Genomic DNA, 15,731 nt, shown 5'->3' with positions numbered 1-15,731 from the left:
TTCCAGAACAAATCAATTTTCACATTTCACAATGTGAGATTAAAGATTTTTCATTTGAACTGTGGAATTAAATACAATTTCTGAGTTATTGATGATCTGTCATAAGTATTGCTGTCTGAAAAGTAAAAAAGGACAAGCTTGGATTAAGCAAATTCCTACCTGTCAGTTTTCAGAGGAAGGACTCAGTGAAGTTTATGCTGAGGACATTAGAAAACATTTTCAGTTTCTCTTCTAAAAGGAAATCTGAGTGATGATTTCTAGTGTATGAAAGGAACAACTAAACTATTTTTAAAGTAATACAACCTGATGTTATAAAAAATGGCTGAATCCAAATTCTCCTCTGATTTGATCTCCATTGAAACTTACTTAGTTACAAAAGGCTTAAACTGAAACAAAATTTGGCCCTCTGATATAAAAGGAAACCTCCAGAAGGATCATTTACTCTCTTAGTTAAACACAAATAAAGGAAACAAAGGTATTTGTCACATTCTTAACATGATAGATTAGTTGGGAAACACTACTAGCAGAATAAATGGTGGGCAGAATTAAAAAATACTTTACCAGGATCAAAATAAATTTTAAAAGGCATAACTGGAAATCTACAGGAAACTAATAGGCCAGGTTTTAATTCAGTTAAGTTTTACTATGGCACTTGATAAAAGCCAACAGGACCATTTATTGTATTTACTTCAGACCTGACACAAGCCCACAATAAGGTAATTTGAAATGTTTTAGAGGGTTTAGAGTACATTTATTTGTTTAACTGCAATGTTGCCTGAACCAGGGTCATAACCTGGACTTTGTCTCTAGTGTATGGGCTCAAAAGATAACAACTGTTTTGGCACTCCAGAGAAGCCCAGGCCTTGCAAAGTTTTATGCTCCCTGGGAGCTAGGAGCAGGAAGAGGGCAGCACGTTTGTCTGATGAGGCTCCTGTGAACATACTCAGGTTGGCATCCTCCAGGTGCATCTTTGCTTCCAAATGAATACTGGAGAAGTATTTTTTTAAGAAACTGGGGCAGCCTCCAGCATTTTGCATTAGAAGAAATACGAAATCATATTTGGGTTCTGCCTATGACTTCATTTATTACACTTCCTGTGTCAAGGAGCTATTTGCTCTCTACTTTCATCAGTCCAGAGCATTTAATTGAAACACTCTGAGTGTTCTGACTGCAGAAAGGAGGTAGCCTAAATAAGGTGAAGTTATCAGCCTTTAATCTGCAGTATGAGTTGTCTAGGGAAACAACACACTGCAGTTACAATAGCAAGCCCTCAGTGGGTCTGGGAAGGTTTGTCTCAAGGAACATACCTGGGAATTTCAAGTGCTACCTACCGGATGTTTGCTGTAAAGGATCTAACACAGGATAGCAAGGGGCACTCAGCAGTCAACAACTGCACCTGCACTAAACCTTATTGGTTTCTGTTGTTAAATACCTGTCTCCTTGACAGCAACTGGCTCTCACAGAGCCAGTAGGATTTTCAAAGTCTTTTTCAAATCTTCTCCATGTAGCAAATAAAAAAGGAAAACATTTTTATTGTTTTTGTTAGGGATGTTTTTGTTATTAAATATTTTGATGCTCCCATGGCTCTGGAAAGGAAACTTTTTCCTTTGTTATGTAGCTACCACCTACTACTGGTGTATATAGAACGTAAAAAGTAAAAAATCAAATGCCTCCATTTTGTTAGCAAGACTTCCATACCGTAAATATGAAAGCTTTAATATTTTTGATGCTTAATGGGTTTTAATACCTGGAAAATTATATGAAAATAAAAATACGTTAGCTAAAACATTAGCTGCTCCATGGAATTTGACAGTATGTGGCATTTTCCAGGGGACCAAGATCACCACCTTTGGCACCACTGTAGAACACTGATACAAACTAATAGACTTGGCAGACAAGATATTTCACAAGGCACTGCTCTATGGATGCAATTCCCTTTCTTTCAGACAGATCCAGTTTAGAACACAGTTCATTTCTATGTACAAAAGTCAGGAAAGAGTCCCACATGTTTCAGTAGGAGTGAAAATTAACACCAAGTCTTACCTTGCATTGATGCACAACAGAAAGGAATGGCCGAAGATGCTCCTTCATAAAAAGCAAATCCTGTTCACATTTAAAAGAGCAGTAAGAGAGGATTCAAGGACTTCTGCCAGCAACATGATTATCTGCATGGGCACAGCACAAAGTTTAATAGAATCATGGCTCCCTTAGCTATCCAGGAATAAACATTTATTCCATTAGATGTATAGTCAAAGCTTCATAAAGCAAGACATGATGTGCAGACAAAGCATAGCAGAATAGACTGTAGGAAGTGTTCTAACAGGTTTTTAAAGTTATTTTTGCACACGAGGTTCAAAAAGATTCCTCATATTTCTTGGCTTCTAGAATTAGACTAAACTATATAGATATATAGACTAGACATATAAAAGACAATCTATTTCAACCTATTTAATCTGGATAACTGTATAATGGATATTTAATACCAACCAGTGAAATTAAAACATTCTAGAACACCAAAGGATACAAGAAGAAAACCTTCAGGGAAAAAGCATTGGACATGAAAGAAACACAGACCTCTTAAAAAAAAAACATTCAAAAGTTTCTTTACTGAATAGGTTCCTTATTATATAGTTAGTTTAGAATGCACTAATTTATGCCTTTATACTCAGATTTCTTTCTGCACAGTAGTTTATGTACAAATACTGATTTCAGACTGCCCAAACTCTTATTACACCTCAACTGGTACAAAAAGAATATTCAAATTGACTTAGAATATTTTTTAATCATATAAACCAAGTAAAAGTTCATTCTCTGGCTAAGAATCTTATCCAGAACTTTAGTAAAGACAAAAAGAGTTTTCCTTAAGAATTGTTATAATCTGTAAACACAAGCTCTTGTCACACTGCTCATCTAATGATTTACAGGCCATTTATACCATTATATCAGTAATATTTCCTAAGTAAGGAAAAGTGTGAAGATCAGAGACCAGATACTATGTCTTCCAAATCAGGAATGGCCAAGAAAAATCCAGAATGGCAGCTCTAGGATAAAGTCTCTCACAAGGGAAATGGAAGAAAAATTACATATTGTACTGATCCTAAATCAGTAACTTTGATAATTGTATTAAAGAGCATTGGCAAAACACAAAACCACTGCACAGATGAAAATAGCATTTGTTTTGAGAGAGAGTCCCACCTATTCTGTTTGGAGTATTAAAAAGGCAGACAAACACCATCAAGGAAAAGTTGTAAAGTGTTTATAAATAATTACTGTACTTAGCAGACTGCGAGAGATCAGTGACACTCTGATGTTCACCTGCTAAATCCCAGCATAGTACCAGTAGTGCTTGGCCAGCCTTCCTATCCTTCAGCAAAGTGTTCTTAGAGCCTGTGGTCCCACTGCTAATTTCTAGTTTCCAGTAACAGTGAAGTGATTCAGCCAAGCATACCACGTCTCTTCCTGTTTCCAAATCCCGGATCCTAGGGAAATGGTGGAGAACAACTCCTGGCCTTATGTCTAGCATTTCCTTTCTAACTTTCTCCAGTCCTTACACACAGCTGGGTCCTCGGGTGGGCTGAAAGGGCACGGTTCTTCCTCTGTTTGTGAAGAAGTTAACTCCTTCCTAAACCATACTTTTCTGAAAGCAGACTCTTTAAAAAAAAGCTATCACTTTTTTAACAGAATCAGGCTGTTCTAATTGAAAGGAAAGAGAGATTAGCTTCCAGTCAACAAACATTACTGCATAGGGCAACAGAAGATTCCATTTACTTCCCTAAAATATATCAAGAAACAAGTACAAATATTTGTTGATTGGCACATGGCAAGAGAATAGCCAATTAATACACCTTATTAAAATTACTTTCCTTTGGCATGATTCCTTTCCCCCTGGCTGCTGAGGACACAAGGTACTAAATCAGTGTTTGGCTGCACACAGAGGAGCCACAAGGTTACCCCATGTGATAATGCTATCCAAAAACAGGAGAGGCTCAAGTATTGCCAGCGTTAAGACATTTTTCACCCATTTCCTTTTTTCTGTAATCTGTATATAAAAAGGATTAAGGTGGCACAATGATATACCAGCACCACTTGAGATTTTTCTTCTAAAGATCCACAGCCATGAAAACAGCCTGTGCACAGGCAATTTTTTTTTTTTTTTAATTGAGAGGTAGCAACAACATATATGAAGTATCTTACATTTCTCTGTTCTCATACTTACTATTATTTGACTAACAAAATAAATTTCTATACCTTTGTTTATTTCAGCTATTAGCCACAAGATATGTAAACTCAGTGCTGGATTCACCAACAGCCCATTTCATTTAGTGATGTATCACAGTTGCTCAGTGCAGACTCTTTCCTCTCCTAAACGATGTGTGGGCTGCCTTAGGAATTTTGGTCAGGACCCATTTTTAGTCTCACCCTGCATGTACAATTCTCAATGTACTCAAATGTACTTTCTTCCTGTTTTCATCCCCTACCCTTCCCAATCATTTTTATTTTGCATCATCCCTCCTTTGTGGTCATTAACACATTTAAATGTACTTTGGAGAAAGAGCAGTGGAAACCATAGCTGTGTAGGATCAAGTTGTTGCTGCAAAGAATTATGCACTGACTAAGCACCACATGAGCTTTAAAATAAGGCTTTATTTGCATGGATTGATTTCACCCTACTGAACAACACATAATAATTTTATTAACAAGTAATTTCTCTAAACAAAGTTTCACTGTTCTTAATTTGTAGGACAAAAGAAAACTGCAAGAAGAAATTACACAGAAACGCCTAAAAGTAGAAGAGGAAAAAATGAAACACCAACATTTAAAGGTAAGTAAAGTGTTAGATTTATGCAACTAAAGATAGCCTTGAGTCACACAGCATGAATAAAGGTTGGGGGATTTTGGAATGCAAATCTTCATACATTTAAGTTGTGCTTTTACTGTCAAATTTTCACAGCTTTCTGGAGTCTTGCCAGGACTCCATTTGACTTTAATAAGCATCACTCTTTGAAAAAAATTACACTGTGGAGCTAATGTTACTTGATCACTTTCATGGCATAAAATGAGATCATAACCAGGAAAAACTCACAGATGAAAATTAAGCCTCACATGTCAGACTGGGTGTGTTTACTCCCTAATCCCACAACAGCAGCCTCACTTGGTTCAGGGTGCAGCACAATCATAAGGTCTAAGTGCACTTTTTTCCCTATTAAAAAAATACCCTATTTATTTGGCTGTAGGCTTTTTTCAGCTTGTTTAATTATTCTTTAGTAAAATAATTAAAATAATTTTGGCAGTACACGTCATTTAGGGAGATAAGACAAAAATCTATGCTTCCAGAAATATGCAAGACTTGGTATTTTCCATACTCTTCATTATGTGAGCAGATAAACAGTTTCAAGGAAGATATATTGAATCTAACACCAGGAGCATGGCGCGTCTCCTTGAGCAAATGTGAGAGAAGCATATTTAAAAACAGACTCCTTTTCAAAACAGACACCAGATCCTGAGCTTCATCCACCCTTTTCTTTTGTGTCAAGCCAAAAAACTGAGAAGCCATGATAAACTAGTTCACTGGGCCAGGCAAGCCAACATACAGCCAGGCCCAGGTTTTATTGGAAGGTAGTTACTCCAAGGACAGGCTTGACCATTTGTGTAACATCTTGTCTAAAAGGGAGGGGAATATCTTTTCCAAGTCCTGTAACCTTTGAGAAGCAAACATGTGACTCTATTCCTCCATCATAGTACATGGCTACATTGAGTACTGAAAGCTGTATTTCAAGTTTCCATGTCTATAAATCCAGATGACTCTTTTGCCCTTCTCTATAAAGGGATAAACTGATCTGTTCTAGACAACCAGCTAATCCTCACTAGTGCTGGGTGCAGACAGAGCCCTAGGGCAGTTTCCTTACAGACCTAGTACATGTTTGTAGCTAAAATTAATAGGTACAATGGAGTTTTAAAAGTTAAGAAATCAAAAACCAACCTTGCACTTACTCTGAAGAAATTTTATGGAGTTTTTAGAGGCTAAAACAGTCCTGGAAAAATACTACTGAAATGGTTTTCCTTTGGAAGAGAACAGAGGATGTGATTTCTTTGCCTGTTCTATGAGAAATCATACAGATATCACACAGAAAAGATTTTAAATTAAATCAGTCCTATTGCATTTATGAGGCAAATCAAGGATCTGTTGAGGAAGCTATTCACTTGGAAAAGAAGGTTCAAGTGTACATTTAAATACTATAAATATATACTTACATACACATGTATGCTGTATAAATACATACATTATTTGGAGCACACAAAATGTAGACTACTTTTCCCAACTCAGGAATAAGACAAGCACCTAATATCAAATACAACATTAGTACATGAACATCTTTTGCTTGATGCCCTAGAAGCTTTGTCCCTTAATGAACATTCATGCTTCAGACTAATTCAGGTATTCCAACGGGGTCAAACAACAAAAGGATCCAGTGCATAAATTGCTTTAAGACAGATTTAGACTTCTAAAACATTTAAACACTACAGTAAATTTTATTGAGGGATTATTTCCCCAGCAATTCAGGTTGATTTCACTCATTTATACACATACCAGTTGTGCATGGTGAAGTCCAGAGCTCCGTGATCTATTAGTGTAACTCACACCTGTCCCCTAGGAAACTATTGCAGGTTAGTAAATCTCACTGCCATAGAGATGTTCTTGTTAGATGGATAACACTATCCTGTTCCTCATTTTGTCCTTCCTATTTATAACCCTTAGCAAAAGGTTTATTAAAAGGTTGTTGCTTTGGTTTGTGGGGTTTTTTTTGATTGGAGCTTTTTTTTTTTTGGTATGTTTTTTGTTTGTTGTAGGCTTTTCTATTTTAAACTTCCATTTTGTAAATAGGAATCCCTGCTCTGGCTTCCCAATGACTTTGTTTGCTGTCCCCAAGCAAGCTTCCAGAAAGACAGAGATGAGGCATCATAACAGATCTTAGTTATCTGGTAGAACTGGAGAAGGAACATTTATTCCCTGCATGAGCACTTCTATCACATGAAGTGATGCATGCAAGCAAATACACCTATGTGGACAGGGCTTCACACAACTGTGAGGGGTATTGGGGGCTGCTAGTGCGGGTACAGGGGAAATTTCATCAAGCATTTCTAGATGCACCAACAACTAATCCTTCCTCCTATCTGGAATCCTTCTCACTGAGGCACAAGGGAAAGGACCAGACAAAATTGTTTTAAAAGTGCAGTCAGCACTGATTTGCATGTACTTTCTAAGAGCTTTTACAGTTTAGCTTATTAAGTATCAGGCTTCTGACATGCCTGAACTCCACTAGTGCTACCTTGTAGGTGCTGGTCACACACCTCCTTCTTCCTCTGGTAGTTAACAGTGTTGAACCACATTTTTTTGTGAAAAAACATGAAAGCTACTTATGCCTTCCCCAAAATGTTGTAAGGTAAACTGCCATACCCCAGGAGAGCAAGACCCACAAACTCAAAACACCTTTGCTTTCCAGTGAAAGATGAATCTTCCAGTGTTAAGCCAGCCTTGTAAAGGATTGCAGTGGAGTTATACCTGGAGCACACACTGTAAATTATTCACAGAATTTGCAGAATATTGTCACAGTACTTTTGATATGTCCCTGAACCACAAAACAAAGTGATTACTTTCCAGCCTTTGGCCCTTTCCAGGGTTTTATCTCGTCACAATGTATACGTATCCCTTTCCCTTAACACATGGAGCCTAACGCAAAATGAAAGTGCTTTCATGCAGTGCTATAACACATGCACAGCCTAGTTTTGAGCTAGAGACACTTTGTCATGGAAGGAAATGCTAGAGAGCAAGAAAAAAAACCTGTCAGGCCCAAAGCAGCTGCTCCTGCACTGGCTTGTGTCGCTGCTTGTGTCGGAACAGACTTGAAACAGTGTTTTATTCAAAGGCTATTTCCAAACTACACAATGTGTCATTCTTTCAAAAATGGCTAATTAAATGAAAAAGATTATATGGCATTTAGTTGGGAGTAGCAGCAAACTGCTCTAGAAACATGCAAAAATAACACTATTGTGTTACACTTGTATTTAGCATGTTTGTTTTCTTGGGCCTAACCTACACATACAGAAGCATTTGCTGATTTCAATTGATGGTATCGGTTTCTGAGGTCTACAGTGCCAGCCCTGCTGTAAATCTCACAAGGAATTATACATTTATTTCTGGAGACATCAGTCCTAGACTAATACAGTTCCAACCAGGATGACAACCTCACTTTTCTAGAAGCCAGACTTATCATTAAAATCTAAACAGCTTGATAGAAAGGGAATTAATAACTATGTGCCCTCCAGCTTGAGAACACAGTATGTTGTGGTCAATAAGAGTTGTGCCAACACCAGACTACCTGCATCTACCAGATCATGTATCACTATCCTATTAAAATCTGCATTTATTTCATTAGAGCCTAAGACACAACTCTCAGGAAGTGCTGCCAAGTGATTCTACAGCTTGAGTCAAGGCTCAGGACATCAGTTTGGAGCAACCTGTTTACCAAGATTTCCTAGAGTCCAGTGTTGAGAGAGACCAAATGCTGTCCTGCAGGCTAAGGCAACTGTAAACATTGCTCTTACATCCCACAAGTAAAATAATAAAAAGCACCATGGAGTGCACAGACTTCTCAACAAGCCTGTTTTAGACATACTTTCTATGACATTATATGTCAAGTGGAAAGTAGCTTCTAACTGCAATCAGGTCCTACATATATATTCCTCTGCCAGTTGGGCCTCAGTAACAACCTCATGGAAAGTACACAATAAATAGAAAAGTGTAGGAAGCAACAGTTTAAGTGACCCAACACAGGATGCAGGCAGGGATTCCAAAAGCCCCTGCAAGCAGCACTGAGGTCCATGTAGCCTTCTCACCAGTGCTGGCCACACTCTGCCTCAAGCAGCAGTAGTAAAAATTCAATTTAATCTGCATCCACATCCTGCAATTAACAAAACCATATGGGGCAAAAAAAGCAAAAACGTAACATGGAAATTAGACAGCTCAAGGAATCTAAATTATAACTGGAACATTCATGTTTAATTAAAGACTTTATATGTGTGCTCTTTTTTTGCCTGTTGAAAGAGTATTTCTATGGAGTCCCAACTCCTTCCCCAAGGCAGCAACTGGATTTATATCCCTGAGTTAGACTGAAAGGAGTAAAAAGGGTGCAAGAAAGTTGGCATGATTTACAACTTTTAGCCTGCAAATATGAAGTTATCTCCAAGAATATTTTTCTTTTTTTTCACACCAGGAGTATTTTTGAGAGCTCTGAAGACTTTCAGGTACCACCTTTCATAGTGTAAAGCAGTTATAGGAAACAATCAGTCCATACAACTGTATTTCAGAATTTGAAAATACAGCTGAGAGAGATACCCTTACCTGTGCACATGCAATACAGCCATTTGTAAGCCACCACTGCACAGAAAGAACTTCACAGGCACTAATCAAGTCAGGACCTAAATACCTAAGCTCTGGATTGCCCCTACAACAGCAGCTCTAAATACATGGCAGGTCTGCTGAAACACTAACCAGTCACCAGCTGCCCATGCTCCATTTTTCCACTGCCCCTCTTACCCCACACATCTTCACCAGTTGAAATGTGAGTTCACGATCATAATTACACAAGATCCTTGTAAGTTCCAGGGGTAGCATTGCATCACTAACTCCCTAGAGATCTCTTACTCCTATACAGTCTTATTTACAGAAACTTTTCATCTTTTAAATCTCCCTTCAGAAGTTATGCAATGCCAGGACCCCAGAAATCAGGGCTATTGAAATAAAACAACTGTGCTTCTGACTGGAGCCTTTCACATGAGTCTGTTATATGTAGGGTTGTACAGCTGGTTTGCTTTATTGGAGACACACACCCCACTGGATCCACTTACCAATATTAATTTATTGTGGATAGCAGCTGACATACTCTACATTTTTGTTGGATGAACTAATAAAATGGGACATTGTTCCTAAAGATTTTGGTTTTTAAGCCAATCTCGAAACGCAAAAGTTGTTTAGTATTTCTCTTCCAGTGGCACTCACTGCAGTCAGATTGCCTTATGCTGGATAGATCACAATGCTGTGGATCACATCTGTGGCATCAAGACAGGTACAGTAAAGGGCTGAATACCCTAACATTCAGCATTCACTTACTTGTCTATTTTTTCCCCATCAGAAAAAGGCCTTGAGAGAAAAATGGCTCTTGGATGGCTTTAGTTCTATGACTCCAAAAGAAGAAGAAGAAATGCAAAAGCAGAATCAGGAGGACCAACAACGGACTCATGAGCTGGAACAAGACATTTTCAGGTAGGGAAGTACCCCTGCCCTTGTGTCTGGATTAAAATGGTTCCATCTTAAAAGTCCTATCTTATTTTGGAAAAGATGAAAATGTCAACAAGTGCTAAACACACACAGAGTAAAGCAATCTTTGTCATGTTTTCAACTCAGTTAGAATTAGAGAATACAAAACACAATTTTCATACTTCAAATTGTAACAAATTGCAGAATAACTATATTGCAGAGGACTTGTTTCTCTAATTCCAGATATCCTTCCCATGCCTTATTCAGTAGGTATAAGCCACAACATATGGGGCTTGTTCTGAGATAGCAATTGTTGAATCAGAACTTCAAAATAACAATAAATTTTGAAAGTTCTTCAGTTTCTCTAGGTCCTGGCACAGCCTTTAATACCTGACTTTCACCATAACAGCACTTCAGAGCAGTACAGGCTCCCTAGCCCCATTAGTAATACTTATCTTCACTTTTCTATGTGTTTTGTACTCAATTTAGTCCCAAAAACCTGCTATAGTAAAGGCCTTTTTTTTACCTTTCATTAGAGTTGTTTCTACAGATCTCATTGCCTAGCGCATCCCTATCACACAGGGCTAACATTAAACTGCAGAGACAGTCTCATGAATGACTCTTATTTACTATGAACATGATTCCAGGTGCTTTTTAGCTTCAGTTAGCACCTCCCAAAGTGAAGAGCTGTGTATACACAATCAGCTCCTTCCCTGGGTCCAGGTATATTGACTGGTACTACCCCTTAGCACCCACAGAAAGGATGAAATGTTCCTGTTCCTCTAGATTCTGGAAAGTTTCATCATCCTTTTTCAAGTCATCTTCCTCTATTTCAATTCAATAGCATTTTCCTCTCTACTTTTCTTTCACTGCCATCCTACACACACTCTTTCAGTAAAGTTGACACCAAGATTACCTTCTCTGGTGATCTCCCATCCTCTTCCCTCCTTGCTCCATCTCTGACACAGAAAATAATTCTCTTGGCTGACAAGTAGCAGCCTAGTGGTAGTTTTTCCTATAATTATGCTGACTTCTTGCTCAAAAGCACTTTTCTCTGCAGAACACACCTCTGTAGGATTCACAGTTGCAGTGGTAGGAGGTAGACAGCATGCCCTGAAAAGAGCCCAGAAAGAGCTGTCACTTGGAAGGCATGCAAGAGGGCTCCATACAACAATGTGATTGCCAGAAAAGAACAGCATCTAGGGCTAGAATGGGCTAAGGACCAACAAGGAAATGGTGCTGAGCAAGTATTTCCCCATCAGACCACTGGAAGTTCAGCTCTTCTCTAAGTAGTAAGAGGAGAGATTAGATTCAAAGTCCTGTTGATTGTGAGAAAAGCCTGAGCTAAGAATTTAGGCAGCTTTATTCACATGTCTTTTGCTATAAATTGTATTTCCTACCATTCTCCAACAGCTGTTTAGCAAGGGACTCTAGAAAAACATCCATGTTGCCTTTCAAATAGCATTACATCTCATTTATACATATCCAGCCCAGTTTCAAACCAGCCAGTGGTGATACAGAAACCTAGGAATAAAGTCCACTAATAAATATAAAATATGCACCATCCAGTACTTGCACAGTGCTTTTGGTATGCCACAGATATCACCAAAGCCAATCAAAGCTTGTCTGACCTTTGACCTGTCCTGTAAATCAAACATTGCTAAACCGGTCATGTAGACATGTCACACAGTAGAAATAACATAAATAGAGAGGCTCAGCAGAATTCTTTCTTCTAAGCATCTGACTATTAAAACTCACTTGATTCGGACATAATCAGTTTACTCTGTTGATTACTCTGTATGTGTTTTATCTTCAGTTAAAAAAAATATGAATCACTTTGAACACTTTTGGATTACCCTTAGACCAGTTTTTGTTTCTTTCTGCTGAGAGGATTTGCAATTGTAGGCAGATTATTTGCAGTAGTGGCAGGGGCCTTGCCATCACCCTCCTAAATGGGACCTCTGTTTTGAAACATTCTCTATTTGGGTGTCAAATTGAGCTGGTGTATGTCTGCTAATCAGTTCAGATTTGAACATTTTTTTTACAAAAGGGAGACTTCCATTCTTTGTATCAATGATGAAACATAGCAGTGTTTAGCAAGCAACCTGAACCACCTTGCAGACAAATGGCTGAATCCTTTGGTTACAGACAAAAAATTGCATTTACATTATCTGTCCTATTTACCCCCTTTACGTGTCAGAAGCTTCAGTGAGCCAAGTAAGCACATCCTTGGTCAGGGTACAATCTGAATGAAGGATTAGGAGTCCTGTTTTCTCACTTAATCTTCAGCTAATAACACTCATTCTTGATGGAATTAGTTGCTAAACAACATATTTAAAAATGCAAAACAACTAAGGTCTATTCAATTGCTTGTAATGTGATGCATGAAGGCAGACTCAGGCTATACCCCAGAGCTGCTAAAGCATTTGACTCACCTCAAAACTTGTGAGGACTTGTTAACCGCCTTTTACCCTCAGTCTGGAATTCTTCAGGGTGGTATCTTCCTATCTGCTTTTCATTTTTAAGCTTTTTTTTTTTTTTTTTTCTGGGGTGGCAGTGATGCCAACTCCAGCAGATCAGCTGGTGGCCAGCAGCACCCAGGCAAAGTCCATAAATTTTCTTACTTCAGCTGCTACTTTGGCAGAGAAATCTTCCATTTAGTGTCTTGACTTCTAAGGTTTATTCTCTCATCCACACCTCCATACTACTTATTTTCACCTCTCATATAAGAAGTGCTACTCAAAAAGAGAAGGACAAATATTCAATGGATTGATTTAATACAGTAGCTATGTCATAATTCCATTTCTCTCCAAAAAAATGCAGCACTGTACAAAAGGTAGCTTCTTGTAACTGCTAGAATAGTTGCTAGATCCTTTCAAGACAAACTGTGATATAATTTCATTAAAATGTCATTGATTTAGAAGTTTCTAAACATTTAAACACCCCAGAAAAATCCTGGCCTAACTTTTCAACTGCATGATATTATAAGGGCTTCAATTTCTTTGAAATATACAAATTGCATCTCTTAGAAGTTTTCTTTCCACAAATTCCAGTGTGCACACTCACAACACACTCTGAAAGTTAACCATAAAAATCTGTTTTTGAAAGTAAAACTGCAAAAGAGATACTTAGAGTCTAGATGCAATTCCCATCATATGGGTATGAGAATTTTTCTCTAAACCCACTGAGCATTGAATCAGGTCTCTTAATTACCATATAAAGTGGGTGTTCATATGAGTGCAAGAGCATCTATAAACTTTATTTCTTGATCACCCAGGTAAATATATGGTGTTTATAATCTTTGATTTATTTGGGTTGTGTTTTCTCTTTTTTTCCACTTCCCTTTTTTCAAGTATCTCCAAGATCTTTCCTCCTCTTCTTTCACCTGCATGTCTAGGAGTGTTTAGAGCCAAGACTGAAATAAACCCACAGTATAAGTTAATGATTTTTCAGCTCATTATGCTTTTGCGAGTTTTTAAATGATTTTCAAATTATGATAATATTGCGATCAAGTCTCATCTAAAAAATGCAACATCTCAAGAGATTAAACAAAGACTGTTCCACAAGAAGTGCCAAAACATGGCACATGGTTATTACTTACTTTTATAGCTGTCCAAAAATATTCATCCCCTCATAAAAATTTTTGTATTTTAGCACTATAATCAGTACCTTTGATCAGGGCTCTAAAGCTGTCTTGGAGAGCTCAGGTCCAAAGATTTAGCAGCTTTAAAATATTTTTTTAGCTTTTACTTTCATCCGGAAGGTATTTTTTTTTCACATCTCAGTTCTGAGACCTGTGATACCTTTGTATATCAAAAAAAGGACGTTGTCACCAACAGATAAAAGTCCACATAGTGCCCCATTAGTGTAGCTCTACATATCTGAGTTTAAATAGAGCAAGAGCCATAATGTTAATTCATATTCCTCAGCCACACAAGGAAATCAATAATGCTTATGTGTCAACCTCCATTCAGCTTTTCTAGTCTGATTACTTTAAAGGGATGACAGACTTTAATCACTCATGGTGATTTTGGTGTAATATTGTGCATCCTAGCACATAGTAAAGAAGTCAAAATACAAAAATACAACACTTTTTTCCCTCAGTGTTATAGGCCAACACTTCTACAACCACATCTGTAACTTTGTCTCAGATCATCTAGTTGTGACTATTCTGACTTCGCTCAGCAAAACATGGTATCAGTTGCAGCTGCCTTAGGTCTACAGTCACTGATTTCCAGCATGGATTCAAAAGCTCCTTCAAAAAAGGAAGGCATATTTCACTCAAATATGGATGCTTTCAAAATTCGCTTTTTTTTCCTCAAGTTAAAAAAAGTTCTTTTAAAAAGAAGCAGGAGACTGAAGTTATACAGCATTAACCTACAGCATAAGACATTCAGTTCAAATCTGACTTCAGAGTTAAATCTGGAGTTAGATCCTAGATCTTCATGGAAAAGTGACCTCCCAACTACTCAGCTAATAAGGCAAATTCTATCTAAAACCCAACAAATACACACTTATGCAGAAAGGAGCAGTCTTGACTAGAAAGAATAAAAAAATAGGATACAGGACACCTGTTTAAGTCACTGCCTTAACTCAACAAAGAACTTGACTGAGATACTTTACAGGTGTGCTTTAACCCAGAACAACGAGCATAGCTTTCTCCCTGTCTCATAAAGAGATTAAATTTTTTATCCTGGACCTTTCTGTCTAGAAGTGTTTGTCATACACTAAGAAAATAAAAACTCTCATCAGGAAAAAAAGATACTTTAATCATTGTACTCAGCTTTAACATGCAAAAAATACAACATAGACTTAACACATAAGGGTAGGGAAGGGAGCTGTAACATATATACCTACAGCAAGTGTCGAAAGCCCAAAAGAAATTTTAACTCCTGAGTCTCAATATTCCTTGCACATAACAATAAAGGTTTTTAAAAGAAAATAATTAACCTATCAGCCAAAACCTAACTGGCAAAATAGTTCATGTTTACATGTGGAAGGCTTTGTTTGTTGTTTGGTTTTGGTTTTTTTCTTTTTAAATGAAAATACTATTTTACACGTATTTCCCAATGTGTGTGAAATTATAAGCTGACCTCATATAAGAGCAAAGTTTGACCAGGTAAGTAGAACCAGCCCTACTAATGTCCATATTCCCAATGCATCAACTCTACAATGTTGTCCTCTGCCTAATATTAAATCAAATGCAACTGTGATTGCAGACTGGAGAAGGAAATTGAGGCTCTGGAAAGAAAAGAAATGGAAGTCTCAGCTAAGGAAGAAGCCATTTTAAAGAGACTGAAGTCTGTTGAGAAAACAACAGAAGACATAATAAAGGTTAGTGCTATATTATTCCAGAAATAGAATTTATTACTCAATCATCATCATAACCAGGGAAAGGGGAACTAGCTGGATCCCA

The 15,731-nt window shown here is 37.6% G+C and overlaps 1 protein-coding gene across 1 annotated transcript in view; it reads left to right on the top strand.

The window, feature by feature from the left end:
• PALMD (palmdelphin) overlaps window positions 1–15,731 on the top strand; it is a 47,298-nt gene that overhangs the window by 22,897 nt on the left and 8,670 nt on the right. The window contains exons 3-5 of the mRNA XM_048313079.1: window positions 4,742–4,822; window positions 10,191–10,321; window positions 15,535–15,649. Of these exons, the coding sequence (XP_048169036.1) occupies window positions 4,742–4,822; window positions 10,191–10,321; window positions 15,535–15,649 (327 nt within the window). The remainder of the gene's footprint in view (window positions 1–4,741; window positions 4,823–10,190; window positions 10,322–15,534; window positions 15,650–15,731) is intronic.

Source organism: Corvus hawaiiensis, chromosome 9, assembly GCF_020740725.1.
Source record: "Corvus hawaiiensis isolate bCorHaw1 chromosome 9, bCorHaw1.pri.cur, whole genome shotgun sequence".
Taxonomy (NCBI): Eukaryota; Metazoa; Chordata; class Aves; order Passeriformes; family Corvidae; genus Corvus; species Corvus hawaiiensis.
Note: the sequence above shows the minus strand (reverse complement) of the source record. Positions and strands in the feature narration are given on the sequence as shown.